This window comes from Rana temporaria, chromosome 9, assembly GCF_905171775.1.
Source record: "Rana temporaria chromosome 9, aRanTem1.1, whole genome shotgun sequence".
In the NCBI taxonomy this organism is placed as follows: domain Eukaryota; kingdom Metazoa; phylum Chordata; class Amphibia; order Anura; family Ranidae; genus Rana; species Rana temporaria.
Genome location: NC_053497.1, coordinates 145926901 through 145938827, shown reverse-complemented (window position 1 = coordinate 145938827; position 11927 = coordinate 145926901). Strand labels below are relative to the sequence as shown.

At 48.0% G+C, this 11927-nt stretch overlaps 1 protein-coding gene and 1 long non-coding RNA gene across 2 annotated transcripts in view; one reads left to right on the top strand and one right to left on the bottom strand.

The window, feature by feature from the left end:
- Positions 1-679, bottom strand: part of TOR2A (torsin family 2 member A) — a 12192-nt gene extending 11513 nt beyond the window's left edge. The window contains exon 1 of the mRNA XM_040324765.1: positions 493-679. Coding sequence (XP_040180699.1) covers positions 493-628 — 136 coding nt within the window. The 5' untranslated portion in view covers positions 629-679. The remainder of the gene's footprint in view (positions 1-492) is intronic.
- Positions 643-3830, top strand: LOC120914202. Its single transcript, XR_005743634.1, has 2 exons — positions 643-763; positions 3789-3830. It is a non-coding gene; the product is annotated as an uncharacterized LOC120914202 (long non-coding RNA).
- Positions 3831-11927: the final 8097 nt, after the last annotated feature.

Below are 11927 nucleotides of genomic sequence, written 5' to 3'. Positions count from 1 at the left end.
TGTGTCCAGTTTTGGGTGGCGCAGGGGAAGGATTACGGCTATTTGGGCTCCTATAGAGAGATTCCCCTCACTTCCTGTCCTGCTGACAACTTTCTATACCAGACAGGAAGTGAGGAGAAATGTGTAACAGGGAACACTGCCCGAAATAAAACTCTAGTCTTCCCCTTAACCAGAAGAATGTTATTTCTGTGTTTCTTCCTACTCCCGACTTCCTGTCTGGTGAAAAGGTTGTCAGCAGGACAGGAAGTGAGCGGAATTCTCTCTATAGGAGAAAAGATAGCAGTAAAGTCCTGACAGGGGGTCTAACCCTCCACCACACTCTAAATACAAATAAACCTAAGAGAAGAAGTTGTGACTGGACACACACACTTCAATAATGACCACCCCCCACATTTATCTGTGGTTTGTCCCTTTAAAAGAATAGAACGAGTTCTCCTCCAATGGAACAAACCATTTAGTACAGGTGGGGGGGGGTCAGCCTTCTCTACTCACCGTCCAGGCCGGGCCGGAAGCTGCAGTCACAGGCGCTGCTGGAGTACAAGCTGCAATGGAGGGAGGAGAGCTGCCAGCACAGTCCGGGGACAGCCACCCAAACCAACGACAACACCAGGCAGAGGCGACCCGCCATCCTCACCTCACCCTCGGCATGACGGGAAATGTAGTCCGCTCCGCAGAACAGCTGACTGACGGCTCAGCGTCACGTGACTGGCAGTGTCAGGAGAAGGCCGCCATGTTGGTGGAGGAAAGAGGATGTATATAGGAGGTGAGTGCAGGGCAAGGCGTGTATGGAGGGAAAGATAATACATGTGGCCTACTGTCTGTGTGGTCCTCAGGGCCGCTGTAGATACTGTGTGACTCTATTACAAAATGTCCAGCTGTTTCTTTAGTAGGGTGGAGGGGAGTGGACAGTGTCAGTGTTTTTTTTTTATTATTTATTAGATTTTTTATTATCTTTACAATTTTACTTTTAAATAATTTATTAAAATTTTTCCTTTTTTTTTTTTTTTTATCAGCCCTGTTGGGGGGGCTTTCGTGAGATATCAGGGGTCTAAACAGACCTCTGACATCTCCCCTTTGAGACATGGAAAGGGACTAAGGACACAGATTCCCCAGTTCATTTCTAAGCAGCCTCAGCTGCACTGAAGATGAATGGACAGAAGACAGAGGCTCCTCTGTCATTCATAAACTGTCCATTCATAAACTGAAGTATCGCAAACAGTTTATGATGCTCAGTTATGATGAATGGACAGTCGGTGATCACTGACTCTGTTCATTCGGAAAAGGAAGGAGCCGATAAATGACAGATTTACTGGCTCCTTTCTCCACTCTCCATCCTGACAGATCCAGGACACGGGACAATCAGAGGTGATCGGTGTAGCGGTGGGGGGCAGTTACAAGCATCGATCTCCCTGACAGCCGCAGGAGGGTGAAGAGGAGAAGCAGCTACCAGAAAAGTTACACAGGGAGATCGGTGCTTGTAACTGCCCCCCCACCGTCGCATCGATCATCTATGAAGCTGCCCCCCCGCTATGCTGAGGACGCTAGGTGTACTGGCCTCTTGCCAGAAATCAGGTGGGGCACTTGTGGGTTTAACTAATCTTTTTTTTTTTTTTAATTCTCCTTCATTCCCATCTCAAAGTTGGGAAGTATGCTAGAACCCAGTTATAGCAATGCTATCTAACATGTCCCATGTAAAGTGTCTGTAATCTCTGACCATCTCCCGTGCCATGTCTGCAGTCTCTGACCATCTCCCGTGCCATGTCTGCAGTCTCTGACCATCTCCCGTGCCATGTCTGCAGTCTCTGATCATCTCCTGTGCCATGTCTGCAGTCTCTGATCATCTCCCGTGCCATGTCTGCAGTCTCTGATCATCTCCCGTGCCATGTCTGCAGTCTCTGATCAACTCCTGTGCCATGTCTGCAGTCTCTGATCATCTTCTGTGCCATGTCTGAAGTCTCTGATCATCTTTTGTGCCATGTCTGCAGTCTCTGATCATCTCCCGTGCCATGTCTGCAGTCTCTGATCATCTCCCGTGCCATGTCTGCAGTCTCTGATCAACTCCTGTGCCATGTCTGCAGTCTCTGATCATCTTCTGTGCCATGTCTGAAGTCTCTGATCATCTTTTGTGCCATGTCTGCAGTCTCTGATCATCTCCCGTGCCATGTCTGCAGTCTCTGATCATCTCCCGTGCCATGTCTGCAGTCTCTGATCATCTCCCGTGCCATGTCTGCAGTCTCTGATAATCTCCTGTGCCATGTCTGCAATCTCTGTTCATCTCCCATGCTATGTCTGCAGTCTCTGACCATCTGTGCCATGTCTGCAATCTCTGATCATCTCCTGTGCCATGTCTGCAGTCTCTGATCATCTCGCATGCCATGTCTGCAGTCTCTGACCATCTCCTGCGCCATGTCTGCAGTCTCTGACCATCTCCTGTGCCATGTCTGCAGTCTCTGACCATCTCCTGTGCCATGTCTGCAGTCTATGATCATCTCCTGTGCCATATCTGCAGTCTCTGATCATCTCCTGTGCCATGTCTGCAGTCTCTGACCATCTCCTGTGCCATGTCTGCAGTCTCTAATCATCTCCCGTGCCATGTCTGCAGTCTCTGATCATCTCCTGTGCCATGTCTGCAGTCTCTGATCATCTCGCATGCCATGTCTGCAGTCTCTGACCATCTCCTGCGCCATGTCTGCAGTCTCTGACCATCTCCTGTGCCATGTCTGCAGTCTCTGACCATCTCCTGTGCCATGTCTGCAGTCTATGATCATCTCCTGTGCCATATCTGCAGTCTCTGATCATCTCCTGTGCCATGTCTGCAGTCTCTGACCATCTCCCGTGCCATGTCTGCAGTCTCTGACCATCTCCTGTGCCATGTCTGCAGTCTCTGATCATCTCCTGTGCCATGTCTGCAGTCTCTGATCATCTCCTGTGCCATGTCTGCAGTCTCTGACCATCTCCTGTGCCATGTCTGCAGTCTATGATCATCTCCTGTGCCATATCTGCAGTCTCTGATCATCTCCTGTGCCATGTCTGCAGTCTCTGATCATCTCCCATGCCATGTCTGCAGTCTCTGATCATCTCCTGTGCCATGTCTGCAGTCTCTGATCATCTCCGCAGTCAAGCCTCAAGCAGACCGTTTTTCCAGTGGCTGGTCTGTACCTATGTGATGATTTCATGTGGCAGCTTCTCTTTAATCAGACATGCAGGGTCTAAAAGACCCTCTTCTAGTCTCCACTAAATGTATTGCAATGCACATCGCATTGCAATACATCCCTTCCCAGCTATGCTATCCGGGAAAGTGACAGGGTGACCCAGAAGTGACATCAAACGCATTGGTTTCCGAGGTCACAGCAAGAAAGGGAGGAGAGCAGACATATGTGTCCGCTCTCCTCCCTCCCCTTCACCCTCTGGCACCTGTCGTGTCAGTCCCGGACCTGCAGATGGGCAAGCGGAGCCCGGAATACATGGCGGGGGCACCGATACAGAGGGTATGTGGAAGCAATTGGGTGGCAGCACAGCCGCCATAATGTTTCCACCTGACAGGCAGGAGTATGCCTGTCGGTTTTACACACAATCCAGGTGGCTGCAGCCACTGGATTGTGTGTGAACCCCCCTGCTGTTAAGTCCGTATGACATATGGACCTGGAAGTGAAAGGGTTAAAGCAGTCCTTACACCTCAGTGATGGGGTCCATTCCCTGAAATGTTGGATGAAAGTGCAATACAAAAATTTGTGTGTCGGGGGATAGTTAGATAATGTATTTATCTTTCCTCGACCCTTTCTCTGCAGTGCCTAGGGAAGGGTGATGTCATCATTCTGGCCAAATCTTGGGAAAATTGGGTCGCCCGGCTTACTGTACTTTACCAGCACTGGAAGGAGTGAACGTCTGTACACATGCATGAGAGTCGCATCATCCCCCACCAGCCAATCAGGATGGGCAAAGTCCCTGCACCTAAACAAAGCCAAGGGGAAGATGTTGGGGAGGAACCACTGAAGCAGAAGAAAGTATTCTGGTTTAAACTATGGAATGGGACATATACTGGGTGGTGGACATCTTTCTTATGGGTTTGACTAAGACCCCTTTCATACTTGGGTTTTCAGGTGTTTTAGCACTGGAAATAGCTTCTGCTACGCTTCTGCTACGCGTCTGAAAACCGCCTCCCATTCATTTAAGTGTGACTTTTCACACTGGGGCGAGCATGCGTCTAATTGATTGCGCGCATGCATAGAATTTTTGTGCGTTGAATTGTGTACACACGGCCGGAATTTCTGACAACTTTTGTTGTCGGAAAATTTGTGAACCAGCTCTCAAATTTTCGTTGTCGTAAATTCTGACAGCAAATGTCCGATGGAGCCTACACGGTTGGATTTTCCGACAGTGTGTATGCGGCATAAGTTTAGTACTTGTAGTTCTACATAACAGAACTCCAGTCTCCTTATTAGCTTTGTTGCCTGAGGATTGCTTAAAGGGGAGTTCCAGCCATTTTTATGTTTATTAAAAGTCAGCAGCAACAAAAAGTGTAGCTGCTGGCTTTTAATAAACAGGCACTTACCTGCTCCAGCGACGCGCCGGCCGGGGCTCCGCTCCTCTCCCCCCCTCCCCAGCCGGCGTCTTCATCTTCAGTGTGGGCACCCGGCCGTGACAGCTTTCGGCTTCACGGCCGGGCACCCACTGCGCATGCGCGAGCGGCGCGGCACTGCGCATGCGCGAGCGGCGCGGCCCGGCGCCGCGCCGTGTAATTGGCCAGGAGATCGCCTAGGACCTGTGACGTGTCCTAGGCGATCGCCTACAGCAGCCACTTCCTGAAGGCGATTAAGCTTAGTCGCCTACAGGAAGGAGGAAGTGGGACAGGAAGTCCCACTCGTGCTGAAGCCCCCACTCCCCCCCCAAAAAAATTACATGCCAAATGTGGCATGTAAGGGGGAGAGGAGTGGGTTAAGAGGAAGTTCCAAATTTGGGTGGAACTCCTCTTTAACAGAACTAGATGGCATACTCAAGATGTGGCCAAACCAGAGTTTTGTAAAGGGGTAGAATTATAGTTTTATCTCTTGCGTAAATACCCTTTTTAATGCATGCTAATATTCTGCTGGCCTTATTGTCATTACATGCTATTTCTGAGGGCTGGTTCACACCACAGTCCTACCGCATGGACAAGGCAAAATGTATTTTCTACCATCTGCACTGTAGTGGCTTGTGGGCACCATGAGCTGAAAAAACATGCATGTATTTTTTTCAGTCCACCACACCGTGCAGCCGGCAGTCAGAATTTATGAGATGTTTTTGTTACATCTTAATATAGTTACATAGTTAGTCAGTTTAAAAAAAGACAGTCCATCTAGTTCAGTGGTTCTCAACCTTATTAGTGCCGTGACCCCTTGATAAAATTTCCCAAGTTGTGGGGACCCCCAACAGTAAAATTATTTTTGTAGCATGGGTTGTCAGCACCCAAGGTAAGAAAAGTAATTTGCACCCCTAATTCACGGAATGAAGTGCTGGGGGGAGTTCTGATCGGCCAACTTAGGTGTTCTTGATGAAGATCATCTGCTGATCTGAGAAGGGGACTTTTAATGGCAACTATAATCACAGGTAGTTTTACTCTCTGTGTCTGTGTCTCTGACTTTGTGGTGTCTCGTAGCAGTGACACCTATGCCGAAATCAGGAGATGGTGTCTCCTCCAGCCCCTCCCACTTCACATTCCTCACCAGTCAGCTGATCTCTAGTCACAGCCATGCCATGAACTGAATGGACGGCTGCAAAAAGGCTGAGTGGGCGGCTGCGGGGCTCCAGGAACAGCCCAGCTCGACGGCCACAGGCTCAAGGGACAGCCCTGCTGAGCAGTCGCAAAAAGGCCAGGAGAGCACTGCGGGCTTCAGGGACAGCCCAGGATTTGGTGACCCCTGGCAAATCATCATTCGACCCCCGAGGGGGTCCCGACCCCCAGGTTGAGAACCACTGATCTAGTTCAACCAATAAAAGGAAATAAAAAATCACACAATCCTATACCCACAGTTAATCCAGAGGAAGGCAAAAAAAAACAGCAAAGCATCATCCAATTTGCTCCACTAGAGGAAAAAATCCCTTCCTGATCCCCTGAAAGGCAATCTAATTTTCCCTGGATCAACTTTACCTATAAATCTTAGTACTCAGTTATATTCTGTACATTTAGGAAAGAATTCAGGCCTTTCTTAAAGCAATCTACTGAGCTGGCCAGAACCACCTCTGGAGGGAGTCTATTCCACATTTTCACAGCTCTTACTGTGAAGAAACCTTTCCGTGTTTGGAGATGAAATCTCTTTTCCCCTAGATGTAAAGAGTGCCCCCTTGTCCTTTGTGTTGACCGTAAATTGAATAAGGTGACCGTTGTTTATAGGATTGGGTTGGCTGTACCTTGAACACTCCTAATTTGCATAAATGTTTTGGTGATTTTTCACATGTAATGTTTTTTAACTATGTTAAAATACAATCAATATTGTTGTACCTGAATATTTAATCTAGATATGTTCTCTTTTTATATAATTCAGAGGCTCCTGATGAAGCGATGCACATATCGCGAAACATGTAGAGCTTAAATTTTATTACGGATCTCGTGGACTACATATAAAGGAGATATCATCGTAGCAAGTTGGTTATATTACCATTGAGTCATCCTCTTTGAATTTTATCACATGATCCACTTTTTGTATTGTATTCTATTCACTCTGTATTTTATTCTTAGATGTATTTTTTTTTGTGAAACTTTAAAATTATTATATTTTATAAACGTGACTACAAAGTAAATTTTTCCACAATTATTTTTTCTATTCACTATGAGGACATGGCACATTTATTATTCAGGGTGTTGATTACCACCCAAGGGCACTTGTAATCAATTCATATCGTAAAGTGAATAACTAACACCAAGTTCACTGTATGGACCTCTTATATATTTGTACATGTTGATTATATCCCCCCTTATTCTCCTCTTCTCAAGAGTGAATAAATTCAGTTCCTCTAATCTTTTCTCATAGCTGAGCTCCTCTGTGCCTCTTATCAGTTTGGTTGCCATTCTCTGCACTTTCTCCAGTTCCCTGATATCCTTTCTGTGAACTGGCGCAATAAAGTTCATTAAAAAAAAGAAAACGGTGCTATCCGCTGAGTTCAGCACTTCACTGCACCGCAAACCAGACGCTAGTGTAAACCAGCCCTGAATCTGTCATCTATTGAGACCCCCCGATCCTTTTCCATCTTGGATTCCCATAGAGGTTCTCCCCCTAGTGCGTAACCTGCATTCATATTATTATCTCCTAAGGGAATTTTTTTTATTTTTTATATTAAACCTAATCTACCCTTAAAGGGGTTGTAAAGGTAAAAGTTTTTTCACCTTAATGCATTCTATGCATTAAGGTGAAAAAACTTCCGACAATACCGGCCCCCCGTTATACTTACCGATCACGGGAGCGCACCCGCAAGGACTCCACACAATGTAAGGAAGCACGCATGAATGAATGTGTGGAGTTCTTGCGGGGAGGACCAGAGACAGCTGTCGAGGGACACCAGAAGACGTGGATCGGGGCCACTGTGTGCAAAACGAGCTGCACAGTGGAGGTAAATATAACATGTTTGTTATTTTTTTACAACCCCTTTTAAGCTGCCTGCTCCTCTGTTTTAACCACCTCAGTACCGCGCAATAGCCAAAAGATGACTACAGCATGGCTCCCTTGTTCTGGGAAGGCGTCCATGCACGTAGCCCCCTGGGACGCGCTCTGTGACCGATGTGTCCTTCAAACACAGCTGATCACAGATTCAGGTAAAGGGCCAATCACAGTGGCCCTTTGCCATGTTATCAGCTGTGCCCAATCCAGGCTATAAACAAACTTGTCATTTATTAGCATTGCTTTCCTCACGCACTGTCACTGTGTGAGAAAATGAGTGCCAATAACGGGCAAGGCTGACAGGGCACATTTACACAATAATCAGGGCATTTATCAGTGCTCATCATTGCTGCCTCATTGATGCAGCCTTGTCAGTGCCGCCTCATCAGAGCAACCTCACTATTGATCATCAGTGTAGCCTCTGGGGTGGGGCCATACAGGGAGGATAGATGATAAAAGTCAGCCAGAAAGAGAGTCAGGCCTCTAATGGACACATGGAGGAGAAGGTAAGCTGCCAGACATTATTGCATGTCCATGACAGTATATAAATGGAGTACACATATAGCAAGGGCATGATCCATCTTCACTGGTCAAAACTGCACAGTTTGGGGCAGATCCACGTACATTGGCGCATATATAGGCCGGCGTAGCGCATCTTATTTACGTTACGCCGGCTCAACTTAGAGAGGCAAGTACCGTATCCTCAGAGTATTTGCGCCCGACGATGCAACGGCGTAACGTATATTCCTTGGCGTAAGCCGGCGTAATTGAAAGTAGGAAGGAAGTGGGCGTGTTCCATTGAAATGAGCCGTGACCCCATGCAAATGGCCGAACGGACGGCGCATGCCCCGTGACGCTGACTATGTTCAGCGCCTCTCTGCGCATGCTCAGAACTCGGCTCGGCGTAATCCGTGAGATACGAACTAGGCCCGGTGTAATTAGTTAGATACGCCCAGGGCATAAATACGCCCAGACATGCGCCCGTCCAGTGCAAAAGTACATCCGTTTGTTTCCCCCCCTGAAGCAAGGTACCTTTGTTCTTTTGTTTGTAGCTGTGTGTTTGTTAGATTTAGAGCCATATCTGCTCCAGCAGCTCCAAAGAAGAGAAAGCTGAATTTTTCAGGACAGGAGAAGGCGATCATTATCAGGGCCATGGCCCAGAATGATAGGTATCTCCATGGGCCAGAGAGTGCTAGGTTTGCCTGTAATGTCTCTCTGCCGAGGTCTGGGATCCAGACTTTGGTGTACTAATACATCCGTGGCACGAAAAGTTTCTGGCAGAGTCTTCTACAGGTCCAGGTATGAGGTTTTCTCTAATAAAACCCTTTGTAAACCTGAAGGTTGGCACAACTTTCCCGCTGTGATGGGTGAAAGTTGGAACTACTATGTATTATCTTCTTGGAGTAGGATGTCTTTCCTGGTTTTCACCACTGGAGGGAATATACATGCTCAGTGAAGTCGGACATAACACCACTCGCCCCCTTCCGCTGCAGGCTCTGCCACGATACGCATACAGGGGTCCTCAGATTGCCCCCAGCAACTCTCCCCCGCTTTCTCGTCTCCTGGGGCCGACATGACAGCGAGCGCACATTCGCACGCCAGAAATTATCGTATTGAAACGATCTTTTTCACGCCAGAAACTATCGTTTCTGACAGTATGGAGACATGGATAGGGGGAGGGCCCAAAGTGGTTGCTAGTGCCTGTGCGCAATGCAGGACACCTGTGTGCAGGCGCCAAGAGGCTGGTTCAAAAGCCCAACATGCCAGAGCCTTCTGTAAGCAGCATGGACACAGATCTGTGGGCTGTAAGCATCCCTGTGGATTGAACCAGGCAAACCTAAGACTCCTACTTTGCATTAGGTTGTGCAGTGATCTGATATGTTTTGTGTATTGTAAGACTATAGCACAACAGTGATTGCATTTATATATTGTGGATAGTACATTTGCTTTGCAGTAAGCACTATGTCTCCTAGAAGAGGGTCTAGGGCAAATAAAAAAGGCACCAAAAAATCCTAGCGTACGGCTAAGTGTTAGCCTGATAGCAGCCTCACAGGATGAGCCCCGGTCTAGTTTTGCAGCCTCTCCTATGGCAGCTCCTGTATATGTCACTGAGGACGCTTTAAAGGTGGCTATGGATGGTCTGGAAGGAAGGATTGCTAATATTGTCGCAACCTCCTTGAGAAATAGCAGAAAGTGGGGTAGATCCCCGTTCATCTGCTTTGGCTCTCTCATCAGATGAGCCTTCTGAGGGTGAAAAATCCCTCTCAGGAGATGAGGATCATGTGCAGTCTGATGACTGAGGATGAGAGGTTTCCTGCGACTTCTCAGTCGCTAAAGATGTAGGTGCAATATTATGCAGAGATGGTGCGTGCCACTTACAAATTGCCTTCTGTTGAAGCTTCTAGGCCCTCTGTTTCCTCTTTGGGATATTGGAAATCCCTGCAGTTCATTCCTTGCTGGATAAACTGATGTATGATGACTGGGTTCACCCAGACAAACTGTTTTCTCCTCCTAAACAGTTCTCCCTCCTTTATCCTATGGAGGAAGGTTTCACCAAGAAATGGGGGATACCTGCTATTGATGCATCTATTTCTTGAGCAAACAAAAACCTGACCCGTCCTTTAGACAACGTGCAGGGTTTTAAGGATCCAACTGATAAAAAGCTGGAGTCCCTATTAAAAGCCTTGTGGCCATGGCTAGGGCTGTAGTACAACCTGCTGTTAAAGCCATTGGTGTATGTCAGTTCCTCAAGGAACAAATGAAGCAGATGATTAACCTCCTCCATTCTGAGGAGATTGAGGTTTATGAATTGATTTGCGAATATGGACTCTGTTCAGCAAGCATCTTGCTTGAATCTCCTGCAGGTACACATGCGCGGGTCCCTTTGGTTAAAACATTGGGAGGCTGAGGCTTCCTGCAAGAAATACTTGGCAGTGTGGGGGTGAGTGCCTGTTTGGAGATGACCTGGATAAATACATCCAAAAGATTACCGGTGGCAAGTCTACCCTATTGCCGGTTAAAAGAAAGAGTAAGCGTCCCTCATTTAAACGTACTGGCCCAGATTCAAGTAGAATCGCGCAATATTTGCGTGGGCAAAGAGCAAATTTTTTTCTCTGCGCCCACGCAAATATTGCGCTTTGCCCGCGATTCACGGAGCAGTTGCTCCGTAAATTGCGCGGGCAATATGCTAAGCAGCTGGGCGCAAGGCTGCCTAATGTAAATGATCCCGCCGGGGGCGGGAATCATTTAAATTAGGCGCGCTCCCGCGCCGAGCGAACAGCGCATGCTCCGTCGGGAAACTTTCCCGACGTGCATTGCGGCAAATGACGTCGCAAGGACGTCATTTGCTTGTAAGTGAACGCGAATGGCGTCCAGCGCCATTCACGGTTCACTTACGTAAACGACGTTAAATTTGAACGTCGCGAGCGGGAGGCGCAGCTATACTTTAGCATTGGCTGCGCCTGCTATAGCAGGAGCAACCTTATGCTAAAGGCGCCGTACGGAAACTCCGTACCTTGCGTGAGAAGGGCCCGCGCAACTTTTGTGAATCGGTGGTAGTATGCAATTTGCATACTACACGCCGATCACAAAGGCCGCGCCCCCTAGCGGCCAACGCAAGAATGCAGCCTGGGATGTGAAGGCATAAGGAGGCTTATGTTTGTCACATCCTAGGCTGCATTCGGTGTAACGAGGTTCCTGAATCAGGAGCACTCGTTACACCGGAGCAAGTAAGCACTTGCGCCGCGCAACCTATGGTTGCGCGGGCGCAAGTGCTTCTTGAATCTGGGCCACTGTTTCTCCAGCCCCTGGAAGCTCAGTCTCCAGGCAGTGGCGACGACCGCCCCAGTCTAACACTAGGCAAAAAGCCCAGAGCCAAGCCCAAGGGCAAAAAACAACTTGGGGTTCAAAGTCTAAACAGACCCCCAAAACTTCCCTATGAAGGGATGCACCCGCTTGGCCGAGTGGAGGGAAGGCTGCTGCTTTTCGCAAACACCTGGCGGGATGAGATTCAGGACAAGTGGGTCACCTCCGCAGTGTCCTCAGGCTACAAGCTGGAATTCAGAGAACTCCCGTTTTCTGAGATCAAGAATTGCCAAAGATCCAGAAAAAATAAGGCCTCTACTACTGGTCTTGGAACACCTGTTGTCCCAAGGGGTAATCTTGGAGTTAGCCCCAGAGGATCAGGGGTCAGGATTCTATTCAAACCTATTTACGGTTCCAAAACCAAACAGGGATGTCAGACCTATCCTAGATTTAAAGAGTCTGAATCAGTTTCTAAACATTCGCTCCTTCCGC